This window comes from Eubalaena glacialis, chromosome 7 (genome assembly GCF_028564815.1).
Source record: "Eubalaena glacialis isolate mEubGla1 chromosome 7, mEubGla1.1.hap2.+ XY, whole genome shotgun sequence".
Classification (NCBI taxonomy): domain Eukaryota; kingdom Metazoa; phylum Chordata; class Mammalia; order Artiodactyla; family Balaenidae; genus Eubalaena; species Eubalaena glacialis.
In genome coordinates this window covers 22,156,564-22,178,278 of record NC_083722.1, presented here as the reverse complement: position 1 = coordinate 22,178,278, position 21,715 = coordinate 22,156,564, and the positions used below count along the sequence as shown (strand labels likewise).

Genomic DNA, 21,715 nt, shown 5'->3' with positions numbered 1-21,715 from the left:
AGCTCACTTTACTGTTATCACAAACAGCTGGCATTCCACTTTGCTTACTCACGTAATTAAAACATGGACACACATATTACCATTTCTCCCCAATTTAAAAAGTCATCAAATACAGTGGAAAAAATAAACGTCAAAGTATTTTGAAGATTAAATTGAACAATGAACGTATATTTAGATTGAAGGGTTTAAGGTAGTAAAAAATTAAGAATTGTTACAAAACGCAAGTTCGTGAGCTGGACGCACAGTGAGGCCAAACAAACCAAAACGTCGGAGTCTGGAACAGAGAAAGGTTTATTGCAGGACCAAGCAAGGAGAACGCGTGGTCCGTGCTCAAAACAGCTCCAACTCCCCAAAGGTTTTCAGCAAAGCATTTTTTTAAAAGCCAGGTGACGGTGATCAAGCTCCTGCGCACTTCTCTGATTGGTTGGTGTTGCGGTAACAGGGCGGTTAACATTATCAGTTTTTAGGAGCCTGTAGGTCTGGGGGCTCATGATCATCAAGTAGTTAATTTCTTCCATTTGGTGGTAACTTTAGCATCTGTAAAACAACTCAGGAAGAATGCATCAGATACTATTATCTATGTATCTATACTTCAGAGAGGAGCTACAGCAGAGGATATGGGGGAGGTGTCTGTCCTGGGAAGGCCCCATAGGGTCCTGCTCAGTTACAGTCTGTCTATTACTATGGGAGAGAATAATCAACAATTATTCTCTGCAATGTATGGGGGTGAGGGGGTGGTGCAGGGGATCATATCACTACAAAAATAAATTATGCAGAAGAAAACAAATATTCCCTCTCTTGCCCACCTCATCACAAACTGTATTTTTATAGTCTGTGAACAAAATAAACCCTTTAAAACACCTGAACAAACTTTGGTTTAATCATTGATAATTTTGAAACAAATATCATACTAACCATGGTTTTATGACATAATTCATATTGTTTCAAGCCTGAAATTATCATAACAGGAAAGAAAAAAAAATTCTATCATCAGGAGAGTTATCTTCTCCTTGAGGGTCAGAGCTCGAAAATATCTTTTAAAAGTTAAAGTAAAATATATTTACTTAAAAACTTTTCCTTAGGCTAACAAATCCAGTCAATGCAAATATTTTACTAATTAGAAGTTAATATTTTGTCCTGAAGAAAAAACATACATCTGATTTTTCAAATTTATAAAGAAAGCCTTTCCCCCCAAAAAATTATGCAAGGAGTAAACATAAATTTTAATTTTAAAAGGAAGTAAATGTATTCTAATTCATTTACCCCCTTTCAAACTCCCTACCATGGCTGGCTTCTTAAATATCACTCATATTATCAAGGCTGAGATTATTGGCATTGCGTTGTTTATCCCATGAAAATAAATACACTTAATGTAGCTTGACAAACAAGAGTTTTTCAACAAAAATTCAAGGTGTGCATTTTTATGTAGTCTGTTTGTATCTTTTGGAAGGGGTAGAGGTAGATAAGGTGAGAACAAATCAAAATGCAATTTTTACCAGGACAGAGCTACATTTCACTAATAATACAAATCAATTTTCGAACTTGAGATTTTCATTTTCCAGGATTATCCTCATTTTTGTAAACAAAACAGTTGTCTGTATGTTTCCATCAGGTCCATTCATAGGATATTTAAAATAAAAGCTTCCTTTTCTATATGATCAGAGGCACTATTGCATTACAGCCATGAGTTACAAGTATCCCAGTAGCATGTAAAATTCTTTGATGGCAGGGATCAAGCCTAACTTGCTCTTTGGTTTATCCCTAATATCTGCTATAGTGCCTAGCACATAGAAAGCACTTATAAATATCTTCCTTTTGATTTAATAATTCCACTTCTAGATGGCCATTTTTAGATGACCCAAAGGACTTTTGACCCAGTAATTCTATTTCTAGATGAGTATGCTACAGATAATACTCTCATACATCCACAAAGATTTTCACTGCAAGTATTGTATAATAGCAAAATACAGACAACATCTTAAACATTGGATAAAACTTGGTTCTTTCATACAATAGAATATTATAAAGTCATTAAAAAGAATGAGATAGATTTACATGCCTTGATATAAAATATTTCCAATATATATTGTTTAGTGAAAAAAGCAAGGTATAGATCCATCTGTATAGTGTGGTATGGTTTGTTTCTAAAAATGGAAATATACATATGTAACAAGGTGGCTTTCACCCAACTCTCTTTGGGGAAAATCTCAAGCTAGTGTGGTCCAGTGTCAATCAAGTCACATACTGGGGTAAAAGTGCCCTTCTACATCACTCTGCCCTGCCAGATTCTAGAACTGCACTCTTTCACCTTCAGCTCTGTGGGGTTACCAGGGTCTTGAGCCTTGAAAAGGGGCTTATCCAAATCAGTTTGGTTAGCGCTGAAGTCTCAAGAGTTCAGGAAGACGTCACTGGATGACAACAAAAGCCTTACACAGAACATGAGTGGAGCTCACTCTAAAAGTCTTTTCCAGCATTGGTGCTAGCCAGTCTCTCAATGCTAACTCTCTTGTCCGCCTGGTCCCTCCTGATCTGATCTCCTTTTCATGAGCTCCTCCTTTATTCGCATTTTGTTCTTTCTCCTCCTAGTCTAGCTGGTGCCTAATCTACTCTTTGGAATACTCAAGCACTCTGATCGTTATCTTTTTTATGTCTATTTTTATGGATAAATCCTATCACCCCTTCAATCAGGTACTCGGCTTCTAAGTCAAAGCCAAGCTTTTCTTCAAGAAAACTTTGGCTTTCAGTACCTGTACTCTCTATTCTATATTTTTTAAAATATCATTCAAAACTGTAGTGGGCATTTGTTGGTTGCCTACCCACCCCCCTTCCCAACATTACTCTGATTTTCACTCAGGTATCCATTCCTTGCCCATGTAGCCCATTAGGGTGACAAAACCTGCAGATTCAGGAGTAGGCCATTCTATTTCCCTTGCAACAGTTCCTTTTCTGAGGAAGGGCATGTGACCTAAGCTAATCTAATTAGGCTGCATCTCAGTATTCTTGTTTGGAATGCCAGGACAAAAATGTTCTCTCTTCATAGGTGGACCAGGAAAATGTATAACCAAACTCAGGAGCTTTGGCAGCCTTTTCGTTATTTAAGGGAAACCAGCCTGAAGAGGAAAATGAGCCAATAAACCTCTACTTTTTAACTCAGTGTTAAATGGAAACCAGAAGTATACACTCAATTGAATCCTTTGTTCTTTCTGGGGTTCTTCTGGTTCTCCCTGGGGTAAATGAACGGCTCCATGAGGCAATGAAGCCCTCAAAGAGAGAAAAGTCAGAGCAACAGGGAAAAAAACAAAAACAAAAATCCCCTTCAGGTTAATAGATCCAATTTTTAGCCTGCAACATACATGCTTGTATATACACGGAACTTATGGACAGATATAGAAGATTCCAAAAAGAGATTTCTTTGGGGAGAAGGATCAGGGGCTGGGGTAAAAGACTTACATTTTACTGACTTTCCTCCTGTAGTGTTTGAATATTTTTAAAAACGTGCACATTTTACTTTTAAAATTAAAAATAACAAAAAATAAATTGCTAAAGAGATCTCAAAAAGCAGTTTTTTCTTGAACTTATAGTAGGTACAGCAGCACCATAAAGCCTTTTAATTTTGGTCATATAAAATTCTTAAAAGTCTGGCTATAGAACAAAAGTTCTTATTTGTCATCTTTCCCTTTTGTCTTTCAGCACACCATCTCTCTGAAACTAGCTAGAATCTTATTCTCTCTTCCGTCTCTCTTGGTTAAAGGATGCAAGGGCTCTCTTCTCATCAGCACTACAGATCTGGTTCTCTTTACGCAGTCGCACAGCCTCCATTCTGCGATGCCGGCTACCACTCATAACATAACCTAAGCATTCAAAAGAAACAATCTCTTCACTTCTCAGCCCAATTTCACCTCTTCGTGGGATATGCTTTCCAGCTTTTACATACTCAGCCATAGCTGCACCTTCACCTGGAAGCAGAGCATGGCCGTAGTTCAAAGGTTTCTCATCTTGAGAGGTGTGTATTATAGGTGCCTCTGGACCTATTAGAGCCATGTTATCTGCAATCTTTGACTGCTCAATCCAGATATCTTCTGGCAGCTCCCCTTCTGAATCCTTACAGCTTTTGTCACTGGATTTTTTTAGTCTTCTTCGTCTTTTTCTTGGGCTTTTTAGCTCTGTGTTTCTTTTCCTTCTCTTTCTTCTTGGCTTTTGTTGCTCTCTTTTCATCATCATCAGAGCTAGTGTTGTAGTCTGAATTACTGTCGCTATTATCAGAATATTTCCTGTGTTTTCCTTTGGACTTTTTCTTTCTTTTCTTATTTTTTGAACGACTGGCCTTCTTTTTCCTTTTTTCTTCGGAGCTGGAATGTGAACTGCTGCTCTTCTTAGTCTTTACCTCTTCATCCTCAACCGGGGTGTGTTCACCAGAATCTGGCTCAGGAGACTCTGGAGACAGCCCCCACACCTCAGGTGCTCCCAACTCCCCAGTCCTTTCTCTCTCTTTCAGCCTCCCCTGACGATAGCTCTCCTCCTTCTTCTTCTCATAGTCTTCCGCCCACTGCCTGTCGCCCGCATAGTGGTGGTGATGGTAGCGGTATCCGCCATAGTAAACAGAAGAGGACGAGAAAGCGTAGCTGCGGAGCCCGGTGGGCCGCTCTCGAGATCCAGAGCGGCTAAAGGTACAAGGAGCGCTGACGCCCGACCCACCCCACTGAGGCGTGAGGCCCTCGCGGCCGCGGGAGTGCGAGTGGGAACGGCTGCCCCACGGGGATGGTCTGGCCTGCGCGGAAGGCAGCCTCCCCGACGAGCTGCGTCGCCGTCTCCTAGAGCCTGGGGTGTCCTTGGGGTAGCGCGACCGGAACACTTGAGTCATGAGCTGCGCTGTTACTACAAAGACCGGGACTGACGGCAATTCCCGGCCACGCAAGCGCTCTAGCAACGGTCCGACGCACGACTTCCGCTTCCGGCGCCTGCCAGAAGAAAACCCAATCAGCATGTGGGCTGTGAGGCGCCTGCTTTGGCTGAGGCTGCGTGATGGCCTCTTCGCAAAAGCGGATAAAGGGAGTGTGGCCGCGCCTGTTGTCAGGATTTGCATTCCCCATCCTGAGCCCCGTGGGAATGTAAAAAGAGGAATTCGCATCAATGAATCCCTCTACTGTTCAAACACTCCCTTCTCTACCTGGTTACTTGCCTTTAAGCATCTTGATACCCTCTCTCCTGTCATTCTCACTTCCGCCCTCTTTATCTTTACCCCTTGGTGAAGTTTCCCTACTTCTCACGCTCCTCTTGTTAACTCCTTAAAAAGGACCTTGTCCACCATCTTCATGGCAGAGATACGTTTACGTTTATTAATGACTACCAAATCCCACTTGGAAGCAAGAACCAGAACTTATTTTAAAATCAAAGTTTGAGCTCAGCCTGAGTTAAGTGAGGACCGGAGTCATGATTTGTATTCTTAAATTCGCAGAAACACAGGGAAGCATCTAACCCAGGCTTGTAGATGTCTCCTTATCTAGTTGAGCTTTTCAGAAACTGTTGTTTGGGAACCACGTTCTGCACACACTTTGTTCACCCTCTAAAATGGCAAACATTTCATGCAGGATTACTTCCCCCGGATCTTAAAATGTGCATAGACATTACCGTCATCTTGGTTCTCTACAGTTAAGTTGACCTGCTCAGTTAGTTGACAGACTTGGAAAGTGACAGAAAAGTTAAGTCAGAACTTAGGAATGGTGCTTTCCTGATGCTAGGAGTCTAAATGAATAAAATGGAGAAATTAAATTAAATAGAATCAAATGAGGTCATTTGATCTAAGTAGAATTTTAGTAATGTGATTGAAGGAGACAAGGACTGGCATGGTGTCCTGCCATAAACTATGCTACCTTAGGAACTGGCAAATAGGAGGGAGTATTAAAAATGAATGGTCACACGTACGGTGAAAATATCACAATAGATAAAGTATTACAGATTCTCTGTAAGTAAAAAAGTCATACTTTATGTAAAAAAAAAATTCTTTTGGATAAAATTAAGCCACTTAGTATTAGATGGGGTTTTCAAATATTGATTGATTGATGGAATATCTCTTTCAGATAATATATGGGAAATTAGTTTTAGAATATAGTTTTGTTCCTTAAGAAAACTATTATCTAGAACAGGGATTAGCAAACTTTTTCTGTAAAAGGCCAATAGTAAATATTTTAGACTTTGTGGGCCAAGAGACAAAATTGAGGATATTATGTATGCACTTACATAATAAGACAAAAAACAAATTTCCACACATTTTTATTAATGAAATATAATTATCTTATTCAAACTATAATAATTGAGTACAAATTGTCATAATACAGGTCTTCTGATGGGAAGAATGAAAAAAATTTTTTGAGAAAATAACATTTTGCTTAATTGGGGTGCTGCCACTGTAGAGCAAAAGCAGCGCCATAGACAATATGATCACATTTATAAACTAACTCCAGAGTGAATTTTTCTAATGATGACAGAGGCCCAAACATGGAGAGAGAGCTTTTCTCTACATTTCATTTTAAGGGGCTTTTTTCCCATTAAGAAGGAATGTTATCTTTTATGGAGTACCTTGTTGGTGCTAGAATGTTGCTCTGTATGGTTGAACAGGTATTTCTGCTGATGGGGAGGTTTGGTTGATGCATAATGCAGATACACAATGCACAGTAGAGGAAAGAGAGGAGGCCAAAGGGCAGAGAAAAAAAAATTTTTTTTTTTTTTGGCCACACCACGCAGCATGCGGGATCTTAGTTCCCCGACCAGGGATTGAACCCAGGCCCCCTGCAGTGGAAACACAGAGTCTTAACCACTGGACCGCCAGGGAAGTCCCCAGAGAAAATTTTTTATGTTTAAATTTTCCTTGTCTTGCCATAAAATATGAATTTTATTTCACAAATAATACAAAAGAACAAGCTGGATCAATTTCCAGATTCACACATTTAATAGGAACTCTGCTAGGGGCTAAGGATGTTCTGGTAAGCCTGTCATTTATCTCACACATATGTCTCAGCCCTTCTATACCCCCTGCTGTAGCGGGTCTGAAAGGCTACAAACTTCATTTCCGAGGATCCCAATGCTGATGGGCAGAATTGGTGAGGAACAGAGGGAAGAAAATGGTTAAAAGTTTTAACACTTTAGTTAATACCTGAAACTATTAGTTATTTTCTGACAGCTTGGAAATTATGCAATGTGTTAGCTGTTTAAGAATTCACTCAAATGAAAGGAATAATCACATGGTTTATTACTATTTTACAAATAAGTTACATTAGGGTTGTTCAGATTTTTTTTTTTCCTAGACCCTTAAAAATCTTGAAGTAGCTTAGGAATTTGAATAAAAATGGGAATTTGGAAAGTTGTGCAGAGGATTTTGGATGACAACCCAATTCCTAATAAACAAAATACATGGAACAGGCAGGAATATATCATAGTATTCAGCCATTAATTGGGAAAGGAGACCAGCAGCACTTGCTATGTTCAAATTCCAAGGTCTTAGATTGATGTGGTAAATAGAAAGGAATTGCTAATGCTACAAAGTGAGCAATGTGGGTAGATGCAGAAATAAAAGGATATTTCTACAATAAAATGTTATGTTAACAAAAAAAAGGTCCACAGGAAAGTAGTCATCCCCAAATATTTCTGTAGCAGCAACTCCATTTGAAACGTACAAAATAGGTACCACATCTACAGAGCTGACTGAAAAAAAGTTCCCGCATTTGAATTCATCAGACCCAATTTTAGCTATCACAAGGAGTAACAAAAGATAGACTAAAAAGTGTGTTTAGAGAAAAGTAGATAAATTAAGTTTACTGAGTAAAGTTCTCATTATGAATAATTGAGATGGAACCACACAAATGATTTGGGACATCATTACAAGATAAGATCAACACTGTCACATGCTTGTGTCAGGACACTTTTTTAAGAGAGCCTTTACTATTAAACAATTGTCATTCCAATATATAGAGGTTTCGGCTAACAAAGTGTTTAACCTCCATTTCTCTATCAATATTAACTTTTTTTTTTTTTTTTTTAAATTTGGGAAGTTCTTTTAGCTTAAAGATTGCCAGCATTTGGGGGAAGTTTTTTTTTTTTTTTTTTTTTTTTTTGGCTGTGTTGGGTCTTCGTTTCTATGCGAGGGCTTTCTCTAGTTGTGGCAAGCGGGGGCCACTCCTCATCGCGGTGCGCGGGCTTCTCACTGTCGCGGCCTCTCTTGTTGCGGGGCATAGGCTCCTGACGCGCAGGCTCAGTAGTTGTGGCTCACGGGCCCAGTTGCTCCGCGGCATGTGGGATCCTTCGAGACCAGGGCTCGAACCTGCGTCCGCTGCATTGGCAGGCAGACTCTCAACCACTGCACCACCAGGGAAGCCCAATATTAACGTTTTCAGATTATTTACCCAGCACTTCTTATTTGTATGAGCAGATCCTCACAACCCTGTGAGGTAAGTTGGCACTCCTATTTTTTTCCCACTAAAGGAGGAGGAAGAGAGGCTTTCCTGGTGGCGCAGTGGTTAAGAATCCGCCTGCCAATGCAGGGGACACGGGAAGATCCCACGTGCCCCGGAGCAACTAAGCCCGTGCGCTGCAACTACTGAGCCTGTGCACTACAACTACTGAGCCTGCGCTCTAGAGCCCGTGAGCCACTGCTGCTGAGGCCCTGCACCATAACCGAAGCCTGGGCGCCTAGAGCCCATGCTCTGCAACAAGAGAAGCCACCAGATGAGAAGCCCATGCACCGCAACAAAGAGTAGCCCCCGCTCACCCGCAACTAGAGTAAGCCCGTGCGCAGCAACGAAGACCCAACGCAGCCGGAGAAGGAAAATAAACAGAATCTTTTGCAGGAATACACACATCTTTACCAAAATTAAGAACCCATCTAGGAGGGCTATTCATCAAAAATCTCTTTTCATTGTAACTATTCATTCGACCCAAGTAGAAAAAATAGCTATAATTAGTTACTTATTAATGAAAAGGAAGAAGAAAGAAAATGGGGGATTTCAGCATTGTTTCAGTTGGAGAAGTGAAGTATTGGGTTAGCCAAAAACTTCCAAAACCCGAATGAACTTTTTGGCCAATCCAACAGAATGGCTAATTGACACTAAAATTCCTAAAAACAATTTTTAAAAGCATGAAAAGTGATGTTTTATTCCACTTTATATACTGCTTATATCTAACTAAGCAGCTTATTTTATGGGGTCTAATTTCGTCTGAAAATAATTTTTTTGACCATCCTTTTAAATAGGCTAGAGTTAAACCCATTTTATAATTCCCTTACTTATAAACACACATTTGTTATATACAAAAGTGGGGTGCCTAAAAGCCTATCAGCAAAGTAACTTTTCAATCTGAAATTATACAATAATGCCAGATAGTTTCCTAAATAATATTTTTATCATAAAATGTCAGTGGCTCCCCAGTGTTACTGAATAAAATTTCAACCCCTTGCTCTGGCACTGAAGGCCGCTACAATGTATGTATCTCTTCAAACTTGCCTTAGTTACTAAATTTGACAAACTCCTTTAGTCTTTTCAGCTAACATGTCACCCTGTCCATGCAATAATAGCACACAGTCAGAAGTAACCTTTCCCTCCTCTGAACTTCCACAGCATTCAGTTCACCACTCACAAGTTATTTACCACAGCACTGTCTTATTTTTATGTGCAAGTCTTATCAATTTTACTATACTGAAAGCCTAAGCCCAAGTATGTATGCATGTGTGTGTGTATGCTTTATCGCTTTCATTGTCAGGCATAGTAAGCACTCAAAAGTATTTTTCTATAATCTTTCCCTCCTCTATGGAGAAGTCTTTTAGGTTCGGAAGGAGCGGAAAGAGTGAAAGGAGGCGCAGTGGTCCTTTGTTAATCTCCACAAATTATACTTATTAAGTGTATAATGTTTTCTGGTTTGTAAAAGGCTTTATATGTATCTCTTCACATGACATAAGAAACAAACACCAAAGAAAAATGAACAGTGTTTAAGATCAGGGCCATTAGCAAATATTTAGGAAAAATAAAGATAAGGAGACAAGAGGAAATGGCTAGCTTTGCGGAGGTAACAAAAATACAGTTAATTTAAAAGGAAATTTTAAAAGGCTAGAAAAGATTAACTGGAGGACGTCTACAGGATTTTAGAACACTGAAGTTTTAAATTATACTGCAACAAGGGGATAATGAAGGCAATGAAAGATTGTAGGAAAGTGATAAAGGAAGAGCCTCACAGTTTGCAAAGTCCCTAGTCAGCCAGGGGTACTTCAGAGCAGGAATCCAGCAAGGGTACTTGAGAACAGAAGAAAACGCTATGCTGGGGACTGAACAAAACGTGGTCCGGGATTTCCTCAGAGGCAGAACCCATTCTTGTTAAAGCTGGAAGCTGGGGACGGGCACTCAGGCACCTACGAAGAAGGTAGCAGTCTTTGAAGAACTTAGCAGAAGGTGATCTGGGTGAAAACAGGAGATATCATGAAATTCTTATTGAGAGTCTTGACTTCACAGGTTGATACTTTGAATGTTGTGGAATCGTTTTGGTCAGATACCCAGGACTCCCAATGTGTTTCTGAAAAGATACATTTTCTCCTACTGCCCATACTCGGGTCTCTATCAACATTGGCTGCCTCTGACCCAATCTTCCTCTCCCCAACCACAGGGCAGTTTTGAAAACATGAACAATACTTGTTATAAGTGTTTGGTGTGAATCCTCTGACTTGGAGGGAGCTTAAGCTTAGCTGGCATGAGCTTTCATGCACACTTGGCTTTAAGTTGGGAGAGAGGGATATGGATGGTGTCTTGGCACTTGGTTAGGCCCAAGATAACCAAAAGGTGAGAAACAAGCTGTTGAGGATCATAGGATTTTTTTTTTTTAATTTTTAAATTTTTTTGGCTGCGCAGCCTGTGGGATTTTAGCTCCCCAACTAAGAATCGAACCTGGGCCCTCAGCAGTGACAGTGTGAAGTCCTAACCACTGGACAGCCAGGGAATTCTCGCATCATAGGATTTTCGTCAAGATTCATAATAGTTTTGATCTGACTTGATAAATTGATTTTTATTTACCTGAATGTGAAAGGTTTCCCCCTAAAGAGTAGCAAAATTAAATATGAACTAATGTAGTTAACGTTGACTATAGACTGGAATTGTACAGATGGAGCAGTCTCACAATGTCTTAATGATAAAGAAGCTGTTTAAGGCATTCTTACTATTACTATGCTGGTGAAGAAATATGGATTCCTCCACCCCAACTCTGACAATCTTACGTATTTGACAATAAATATACTAGAATCGGAATCTAGATAAATATTCTAGACCCAGAATCTAGAACCTCAGAGAATTAGATGAACACAAATGGCCTTAGATAGTCCTCAGAAATCTAGACAACATTAGATTTTCAGAGCTATGAAGGTCGTTTCACTGGTATATTTAATAAATGTTTATAGCACCTGTATGCAAGGCACAATGGGGGTATAAGACATCATTGATCCAACCAACTGGTGAGGAATTCATTATAGGCAAAATGAACAGTCAGAGCAGCAGCGCCCCAAATCAGAGCCATCCACCCAGGAGACGTCATAAAGTGCTGGCCGAGGGTGATTAATTAGCCAGTCTAGAAGCCCAATTAAGTCTAAAAGGTGAGAATCATTTCAGGTCTGACCTCTTCCAGACAACTCTCCCATAGCCTCTTATCAAACAAGTTGTTTTTTTTTTTTCAATCACCTTCTAAGATGTAGAAGATAATTCATCTCAGCCAGTCTCTATTTTCTAACAAACACCTGATGATGTGCGGGAGTAAATAAAGCCCAGCTCACAATTTTCTAGTCAGCAAGGGCTCCAGGGTGGCTTCAGTTCAACGAGGAGTGAGCACCAACTCTGGCATATAAGACATGGGTCATGGAGACAGAATTTTTTTCCCAACATGGCTTCTCTGATGTTGAGTAAGGTATGAAGTTCGGGTGAAGCCTTTTCCACATGTATCACACTGATAGGGTTTCTCACCAGTGTGGATTTTTTGGTGCTCAATAAGGCTTCTATTCCTAGTGAAACTTCTCTCACACTCATTACATTTATAAGACACGGGAGCCTCAACATTTTCCCACTGGCTTTCCATCCTCCCCTGACTCTCCCAGGTCTCTCCACGGTCAGGATCCTGAACGTTTTTATTGCCGTGGATCCTCTGATGTCTGAGGAGATGTGAATTGCGCCTAAAGGCTTTGCCGCACACATTGCACTGGTATGGCTTCTCCCCAGTGTGGATTTTGTGATGTTCAAGGAGGCTGCAGCTCTGGCTAAAGGTTTTCCCACAGTCATCACACTCGTAGGGCTTCTCCCCGGTGTGAGTTCTCTGGTGTTTGATAAGGTTTGAACTGTGACTGAAGACCTTGCCACATTCCTCACACTCATAAGGTTTCTCCCCAGTGTGGACTCTCTGATGAATGACGAGGGCAGAGCTCCCGATGAAGGTCTTGCCACACTCCTCGCATTCATAGGGTTTCTCCCCAGTGTGGATTCTCCTGTGCTTAGTCAGGCCTGAACTCTGAGCAAAAGTCTTTCCACATTCATGACAGTAATGCCGCCTATTCCCTGCAGCACTTTTCTGCTTTCTTTGTAACCTGCCCTCCTGATCACCAGCTTCTGCACGTGCAGGAATCTGGCCAATGGCTTCACCCAAGTGGCATGGTATCTGACCAGACTCTTGTCCTGGATGGTCCTCGTCTGGAGGCAGGTCCCTGATCTTCGTCTGCACTGCACCACCTGAACAACAAATGGCCAGCAACTGTCAATTATGCTCTACCACAGAGGAAAGCTTTGTGATGAGTCCCAGGGAGGCAAGAATTATAGAGGTGTATATATGCCATGGATGAAGATTTAAGTATTAGAATAAAGATGGGAATAAAGGGGGAGAACAGGGGTGCTGGGGAGGGAATGAGAATGAGAATGGGGCCATTGGAAGAAGGGTACAATCTGGGAATGGAGAGATTGGAGGGAAGGTGGTGAGGCCTGAAGACTGTGCTGGGGATAAATGCAGATGCTCTAAGTTCTAAGAAAGTAAGGCAGGGCCATGTGCTTAGGATTAGATACTAAAAGGGCTGAGCAGAAGATGACAGTAAACAAGGCAAGTGAAAGGATTTCTGAAATGTTCTATGAGAAACAGGGAAAGTAGGAACTCAGAACTCACTGACCACTGGAAGGTGCAGTCATCTCTGGCTGCACCCCAGGCAGAGGCAGGGTCTGCCAAATAAAACTGGCATCAGTGCTGGGAGATCTGAGCTGGAGCCCGCACTGTGCTGTAGTGAGCTATGTGAACTCAGACAAGCCAGGCAATCTTGTGTGCCTCTGCACTGCACGCTCATCTCTAAGGCCAGGCAGTCAATCTCTGGCTCACTTCTAGCTCTCACTCTATGGTCCCATGGCCCACTTCCTGAAGAGATCCCTCAGCTCTTCTGCACTATCAGGGCTAGCAACAGGAAGGGAAGGGGAAGAAATCAGCATTTACTGAGCATCTACTATGAGCTGGACCTGAACTAAGGGCTGTACCTCCTTCATCCCACTTAAACTGAATTGACCAGGACACTGGCAGGACAGATAAAAAAGCAAGGCTCAGAAAGGTTAATAAACTAGTCACACAGCTGGTTAGTAGTTGGGATTCAGAAATGGTGGTTCTAATTCCAAACATAATTCAAACAGTTTCTAACAGCCTAGTAGATTCTAATACACAAAGGAAGCCACGAAACCTTATAAGAAATCAGTGCCCATTAGTCTTACCCAAGGAGATCAGGCTGCCATAGTTCTCCTGCCTTTCATCTCTGTAGAAGTTCACCTGAGATGAATCCAGCTGTGTCCATCCAGGAGCGAGGGTCAGGGCCACATCTTCCATTTTCAGCAGCCCCTGAAACAGTGAGGAATTCCATGTAATTCCTCTTGCCCAAAATCACTCCCAAAGCTGGGTACATGCAATGAAGGAGCGTCCCCTTTACAGGAGCTCTTTACAAAAAAGCAAGTATGGCATACTTATGCCTACTTAACCCTATCCCTAATAACATCTCTGTCAAAAAAATAACCATTAAAGGAAAGAAATACACACATTAGCAGTACTTTCATATAAACATCTAAACAGTCCAGAAGGTGAAAGGTTTGGAAAAACAAGGGCCAGTGCAGTGAAAGGAGTGGAACCATATCCAAACTTTTCAAAATATTTGTGGTGTGCTTTGGCAAAGTGGGGATGGGGGCTTATTTGTATTAATGATTTTAAAATACAATGAAATCTAGGTCTAAGGTGAGGAAAAACCAGGGAAAATAGGTTCTACAGAGCCTCAAATACTGAGATCTTCAAGCAGGACATGAAAGACTGGGTAAGAAATTAAAATCCAGGTTAAGTAAAGACTATTCAAATTGTAATATTAAATCTTAGACTAAAAGCACATGCCTTATCTGTTCCTTCAAGTTTAAGTTCCTAGAGGGCAGCGGGCATGACTTTATATCCCTCACTAGCAGCATAGTTTATGATACTTAAAAAGCAAAACTAAATCACCATCACAACAAAATCTTCAGTTTGTATTTGCTAAATTTCCCTTGCTGAAGAAGAAAATCTCCTTGATGAAGGAGCTGACCAAACAGATGGCTAGGAAGAGCAGGGAAGCACAGTCTCCAAGCTAGGAGTGAAACAGGAAAATCCTCCACCAAAATAATGACAGATGATGATTAGCAACCTTGGGATAAATGAGAATACTCAAATTCCATGTAGATCCAGGATGAGGGTGGAGGAGGCATGGAGAGAAAGGGATCTGATGGGAAGCCCATCAGCAGTGAAGGGTGCTGGGTGCTGGGGGAGGGACAAGGGCTCCACCTCACCTGGGACTCTGGAGCAAGCCTGGTGGCTACCACTGCATCTTCTCTGCAGCGCCCTCCAGAGGCAAGCCTAGGAACCTGGAGAACTAAGAAGGAAAGAAGCTCTGGATGAGATTGACCCTGACATTCAACCTCCCTGGCATTCAGCCTCCCTGAGCCGTGAAGTCCAAGTTCAAAAACTGCATAAATTCCCATAAAGAAGCTTATACAGTGTGTCTTTCCAAAATTCCTGATCCCTGCCAGCTCAAATCCTAGGGCCTGAAGAGACGTGGTGTACTCCACAGATGCACAAAACGATGGGCTGGATCCTTGGTAAGAAATGGTAGCAACATAAAAACAAAACAAAGCATTCCATCTGAAGAGTCTTTAATCTTGAATTTTGCTGAGAGAGGGAATAAGAGGATTTCTGTGGTTTCTTTTTTTGGCCGCACCACGCGGCATGAGGAACTTCCCTGACCAGGGATTGAACCCACGCACCCTGCAGTGGAAGCACGGAGTCTTATACATATAACCAGGGAAGTCCCAAGGATTTCTGTTGTTGTTAAAATTTCTTTAGTAGCTCTTTGGGTGCTTTATTCTTTTTTTTTAATTCTTTTTTTAAATTTTTGGCTGCATTGGGTCTTCGTCGCTGTGAGCAGGCTTTCTCTAGTGTGGCGAGTGGGGGCTACTCTTCGTTGTGGTGCACAGGCTTCTCATTGCGGTGGCTTCTCTTGTTGCAGAGCACGGGCTCTAGGCACATGGGCTTCAGTAGTTGTGGCACGCAGGCTCAGTAGTTGTGGCACACAGGCTCAGCTGCTCCACAGCATGTGGGATCTTCCTGTAGCAGGACTTGAACCCGTGTCCCCTAGCATCGGCAGGTAGATTCTTAACCACTGCGCCACCAGGGAAGCCCTGGGTGCTTTATTCTTTAGTTCTGAAAGACTAAGAGGAGTCAGGTAAGGCTGGGCCCAGAAAGGAGGAAATGGGAGTCTGCTTATACAGAACTTGCTCAGATTTGAGAGAAGTAAAGGAGAACTTTAGGTTTTCCTATAAAAGGTGAACTGTGCTGGAGGCAGGATACAAGTTAGGTTAGGCTAGGACCTCTGTTCAGAAATAAAGATTTCCTGTTGGCTGGTGTATCCTAGTGTTGTTTGTCTTGGAAATCTGCCCAGATGTTCACAGTACATGGGGAACACTCGGGAACATATAACAGTTTCCTACTGAGTGATTTTCACCCTGTTCTAAGTGACAGGTTTAGAAGATTTATACTCTTTGGTTTGTAGAAATCCTACAATTCTGGAATATTCTGACTGGCTTTACATACTCTGCCTTATATTCCTCATAGCACTCACCAATATCTGAAATCATATTAATTTATTTGCTATTCTCCTTACTAGAATGTAAGCTCCATTGGAGGAGGAAATCTGTCCTACTGACAATGCTATCCCTGGTACCTATAACACTGGCTACCACGTAGGGAGCCTCCAGAAATATATGTTGAATGAATGCAGATCACTGTGTTGCTACAAAAATCACCTCTTTCCAAACACCAATTTTAATAAAGTCTTATTTACCATGTCCAGGTTTGGTTAGGAAAGCTTTCCACTATTGTTTGAAATTTCCCTATTAGTCTCAGTCTCAAAGTAAAGTAGATCTGCAAGGGGCATATAAGACACCTATCAACAGATCTTTTAGGTGATTCTTAAATGAAATTGGTTGGAGTCTGCAGAATTCATACTGCCCAGAAGATAATACTCACCTCTGTCTGGTAAGGACTGGGATCCCAAAGATTCATGCTTGAGTGGAGCCTTTCTTGGCTGGAACTGGGTATTTCGTGACCTCTGAGCTGGTGTCAACACTGCCATCTTGCAACAGAGCAGTTCTTGCCCCTGGTCACCACCTGGGACCTAGAAGTCATTTTTATTTATTCATCAGACACTTCTATCACACTCTCTAGTATGTGCTAGTACTTTCTATTTCCCAGGCACTATTTCTAAGAGCTTTATGAATATTAACTCACTTGATGCAGAGCGCAACAACCTTATGAGCTAGGTACTTTTATTATCTGTATTTTTGTAACGGGGAAACTGAGGCACAATGTTTAAGCAACTTGCCCAAGGTCACCCAGCTAAAAGCAGAAATGTTAGGATGGGAGCTCAGGCAGAATGAATCCAGCGCCCACGCTCTTAAGCATTACTCTGTGCTCCCTCATTATATATATTTGTGCTTTAATGAAAACTCTTTGGGAATTGGGGCTAAGTTCTCAGAGAATACTAATATGTTTTCTTATCTAAAAAATGAAAATAATAATTTCTAGCTTACAGGGTTTTGGAGACCAGCAAATAAGATTGCACTGTGTGAAATCACCTAACACAGGGCCTGGTACATGGTATGTCCTCATTAAATGAAGGTTTCCTTCCAGACATTTGTCATTAATTAATTTTCAAGTCACTTTCATAATAATTAGCTCATGTGCAGCTTAGAATTTCCCATATCTTCTGTAAAGAATGAAGAGCCTGAAGCTGAGACTTGAAATGATTCTTCTCTGTTACAGGGTTAAGGGGCACTAATGCCAACTCAAGAACCCTGGTCTCTGGGTCACAGGTTAGAAGTCTTTGGTCGGTTATGTACACGCTGAAAGGAACACACAAGGACACAGAATGCTGCAAAGGGAAAACAGACTCATACAACATTCAGGAAGATGCAAGTAAAAATGAACCCTGGGGTTTCTAACTTGTGGTCCACCGACTCCCTCCCACGTATTCCATGAATGTGAATAGGAAAAATAACTTTATTTTTACTAGCTTCTAAGCAAAATTTAGCATTTCCTTCAATTATGAATGGAAGCCACAAACCAAGGTGCTATAAGCAGTACACAGGAATCTGTCACCAGCTGAAACTGCAGATGTTCTCATATCACATTACAACCAGATAAATGTCAAAGTCATTCATCAGCACTTTGAAATTATACTAGTTATTAGGCCTGTCCCTAGATGTTACTATTTAGTGCATTAATTTTAAAAAGCACATCTATAACTTTATCATACATTTAATGCTTTGCGAACTGTATTTCAATATAATTGAGTTCTTTTTAATCCTTTATATTTTCCTTTATGTATTTAAACAATACTATTATGTGAAGGAGTCCAGGGACTTCACCTTACTGGCAAAGAGGTTCATGGTACAAAAAGAGACTGAGAACTTCTGGATCTTAAAGAAAAGCCCCTCACTCTGATCTGGAGATTTCAGGAAGAAACAGACCACAGCTTTCAGAGGCTAAATCTGTTCTCTCTACCTGCGGCATCGGCTCATCCAACTGCTTCTCCAAATACTCCAAGAGCACCACCACCTCCTCCCCGCTCTCGGGATGCTGCTTCCGCACCCAGCTCTGCAGGTCCCCCGGCAGGATGGTCAGGAACTGCTCCAGCACCAGCAGTTCCAGGATCTGCTCCTTAGTGTGCACCTCAGGCCGCAGCCACAGTCGGCAGAGCTCCCGGAGCCGGCTCAGAGCCTCGCGGGGCCCCTCAGCTTCCGGGTAGCGGAAGCCTCGGAAGCGCTGGCGGGAGTGCTCGGATCCCGGAGCTGGGCTGCCTGGGGCGCCCGCCTCAGCAGCCAAGGCGGAGGCTTCCTCCTTCTCCACCTTCACGGTCAGGATCCCGGTCCGGTCCTCTGCAGACTGGGCGTCCAAGGCTGCGCTTTCCTTCGATTCTCTAGCCATCCTGGACCAAGGCAGTACTTGGGCCTCACTATAGCTGGGAGCTGTATTTCTTCGGAAAATTCTTGAAAGGTGGGAAATCACAATTTTACTGTAAAACTGCAGTGGTCCCCTTCCGCGTGTCCAGGGGCCCAGGACACCCCTGGGGCGCAACTTCACAGATTGCCCCCTGTAGTCCGTGCCTTTGTAGCGTCCTCCTCTGCACCCCACCCCGAATCCCACAATAAGTAACCCCAAAGGATGTCTTGGTGGAATGAACAGATTCCAGATGCTGGAGAAAAATTGAGGCTGGGGCACAGGAAGCCTCGGTGGGAATCAATGCCACTTCCCGGGCTCTCTAGGAAGCACCTCTCGGTGGTTGTCCCCGAGTTAACCCGTTAGCAACCATGCCCTTACCTCCACTCAAGGGAAGCAGTTAGGGGAAGGAGAAAAAAAGGATGACAGGCTCTGTATCATAAGAAATAAGACTATATCTTACAGTCCTGTAAGGATGCTGTTGTGCCCCCCCACCCCATGCTCTGATGTAAAGCTTGACTACAGAGCTGGCATAAAATTGACACTAGAATTCAGAAGAAAGCAGGGCTTCCTCAGAGCACCAGGCAGGAGGACATGCCCTTTCTCTCAGAAACATCGAAGAACACATCACCAGGCACTTGCTTGGAGAAGCAGTGGCTGCCCCTGGCTCTTGCTCCACTCCAGCTGCCATTCTTCCCTCCCTTTCAAGGCTAAACTACTTGAAATAAAGCCCTCCTATCTCTGACTCTAGTCCTCACCTTAACACACTGTAGGCGGCAAACTGCCAACAAAGCCATTGAAATTGCTCCTGCAAAAGTAACTAGAGATTCTGTCCCTCTTCCCCTCCACACACAACAGTTACCACTTTCTATTTTCCATGGCTTCCTCTCAGGCAACCAGGATTTCCAGGCTTCCCACTTCCAGAAACTCTCTAGTCCCTGGCATCAGGGACCATATTATCTTGGGCTTTCATTCTTGTTTCTTTCCAGCCCTCATTTATGGTCTGGCATAGTGGTTAGATCCACCGACTCTCAAGCCAAGATACCTGGGTATGTAATCCTGGCTGTACCACGTACTAGCTGGGTGACCTTGGTAAATTACTTATCCTCTCTGTGCCTGACTTTCCCAATCTATAAATGGGGATAGTAACAGTAGACAGTGATGGAGGAAATTTTCACCTGTTGAGGTATGGGGAAGTCATTCCGACTTATATGATGTACATCTGTTCTAACCATTAAAAAAGAATGCATTTACCATATTGTTCACAATGTCCACTTTGAAGATAGAGATAAATGCCCCCCCACCCCGCCCATGATGCCAATGCTATTACACCTTCGAAGATGAGGGTCCCTTCCCAGACACCAAGGTCATGCTGACTCACTGTGTATGTGCTAATCTGTCTCTTTTGAAACCTTGAAGGAATGCACCCCTGTCATGTTTGATATTTGTTCTTTGTTCTGACAAGATATGAAACTGTGGTTCAGGCATCCAAAATGGAACCGGGTAACCATTGTGCATGTGGTTTCAGAAATGTTCCTGCGTCACTGAGAACCTGAATTTTCTGAACTGTATCAAACTCAAGCACACTACCAGCTGTTCTCAAAACAATATCTGCTAGTAGCTGCCAGCTGCAACCTTACGGTCTCAAGGTCTCCCCTTGTAACTATGTAACCCATTTTGGACCCCAACCAACCCTTGCTTAGCAAGCACCCTTACTTCTTGCCAGCTCCAATCCTAATTTTTATTTATTTACTTGGCTGTGTCAGGTCTTAGTTGTGGCACGTGGGATCTTTCGTTGTGGCGCACGTGCAGGCTCAGTAGTTGCAGCACGCAGGCTCTCTAGTTGTGGCGCATGGGCTCTAGAGCACGTGGGCTTAGTTGCCCTGTGGCATGTGGGATCTTAGTTCCCCGACCAGGGATCGAACCCATGTCCCCTGCATTGGAAGGCAGATTCTTAAACACTGGACCACCAGGGAAGTCCCCTCCAATCCTAATTCTTGACAATTTGTGTACAAATTGTTTTTTGCCTACCTAAGCCCCCGCCCCCCATTTTGTAGTCTGACAGAACACAATCCAAGTGCTTCTTGAATCCATGTCTCTTGGGTAACAGTCCTCAGTTTGGCTCGAATGAAACTCTTTTCTATTATTATTATAGACTGTTTATTGATTATTGCATTGATGAAAGGGATGTTGTGAGCATTAAGGTGAGTTTTTGTGTAAAGTGCTTAGAACAATGCATGGCCTATAATAAATTAGGTCTACCCTAAAATGGAAGCCCCGAGATTCCTTTGAACCAGGCAGGATTAGATTTTAAGCCAGAAATGACTGCAAAGTTATTTTGGTGGACCAAGATGTCAGTAAGTCCCCTTTCTACCCATGGAATACAAGTTTGATAGAAGTTTATTAAATGGAAGAATACCATGCTGATACCTTCCTGAGTTTTTTTGTTTTTTTAAATAAATGTATTTATTTATTTATTTATTTTTGGCTGTGTTGGGTCTTCATTTCTGTGTGAGGGCTTTCTCCAGTTGCGGCGAGTGGGGGGCCACTCTTCATCGCGGTGCGCCAGCCTCTCACTGTCGCGGCCTCTCGTTGCGGAGCACAGGCTCCAGATGCGCAGGCTCAGTAGTTGTGGCTCACGGGCCCAGTTGCTCCACGGCATGTGGGATCCTCCCAGACCAGGGCTCGAACCCGTGTCCCCTGTATTGGCAGGCAGACTCTCAACCACTGCGCCACCAGGGAAGCCCCCTTCCTGAGTTTTTATTCCTTAGTTTTTATTCCCTCTGCAGTTCAAAGGATAACAAAGAGATAAAACTTAAGAAAATGAGAGATGTCAAGGCTGTTACAAAGGAAAACTACTAGAAAATATTCTTCTCTTGATGAGCTGCCACAGGAGGTACAGGGCACTGCCATGAAGTACTGGCAAAGTAAGTGAACCTGAATCTAGTTTCTAGATCCTAATGCCTTTGTATAGGTGAGATACAGAAGCAAGTTAAGCAGTTTTCAAACACCTCAGCACATTAGGATCATTGGGGAGCTTTTAAAACATCCTGATACCTTGGCTGAAACCGAAATCAATTAAATCAGAATGTCAGAGGGTGGGACTCAGGCATGAATGACTTTAAATATTTCCTAGGTGATTCCAGTATGCAGTTGAGTTTGAGAATTAATGAGT

The 21,715-nt window shown here is 42.4% G+C and overlaps 2 protein-coding genes across 2 annotated transcripts; both read right to left on the bottom strand.

The window, feature by feature from the left end:
• Positions 1–3,659: 3,659 nt before the first annotated feature.
• On the bottom strand, positions 3,660–4,861 carry NKAPL (NFKB activating protein like). Its single transcript, XM_061195842.1, is given in 3 exon segments — positions 3,660–3,732; positions 3,734–4,123; positions 4,125–4,861. Coding segments are annotated over 3 exon segments (1,200 nt in total).
• A 6,866-nt stretch (positions 4,862–11,727) lies between these two features.
• Positions 11,728–18,810, bottom strand: ZKSCAN4 (zinc finger with KRAB and SCAN domains 4). The gene is made up of 5 exons (XM_061195818.1): positions 18,106–18,810; positions 16,570–16,717; positions 14,835–14,917; positions 13,749–13,872; positions 11,728–12,737 (listed from the first exon to the last, which is right to left on the bottom strand). Exons 1-5 carry the CDS (start codon positions 18,526–18,528, stop codon positions 11,875–11,877), a joined length of 1,641 nt encoding a protein of 546 aa, XP_061051801.1. The 5' UTR covers positions 18,529–18,810; the 3' UTR covers positions 11,728–11,874.
• Positions 18,811–21,715: the final 2,905 nt, after the last annotated feature.

Bases quoted from the DNA above. Each gene is read 5' to 3' on its own strand.
- ZKSCAN4 (XM_061195818.1), bottom strand. From the start codon at position 18,528: ATGGCTAGAGAATCGAAGGAAAGCGCAGCCTTGGACGCCCAGTCTGCA. The intron at 16,718-18,105 runs GTAGAGAGAACA...AATGACTTCTAG, and splicing joins TGGATGAGCCGATGCCGCAG to GTCCCAGGTGGTGACCAGGG. The intron at 13,873-14,834 runs GTGAGGTGGAGC...TCACTGTTTCAG, and splicing joins GGCTTGCTCCAGAGTCCCAG to GGGCTGCTGAAAATGGAAGA.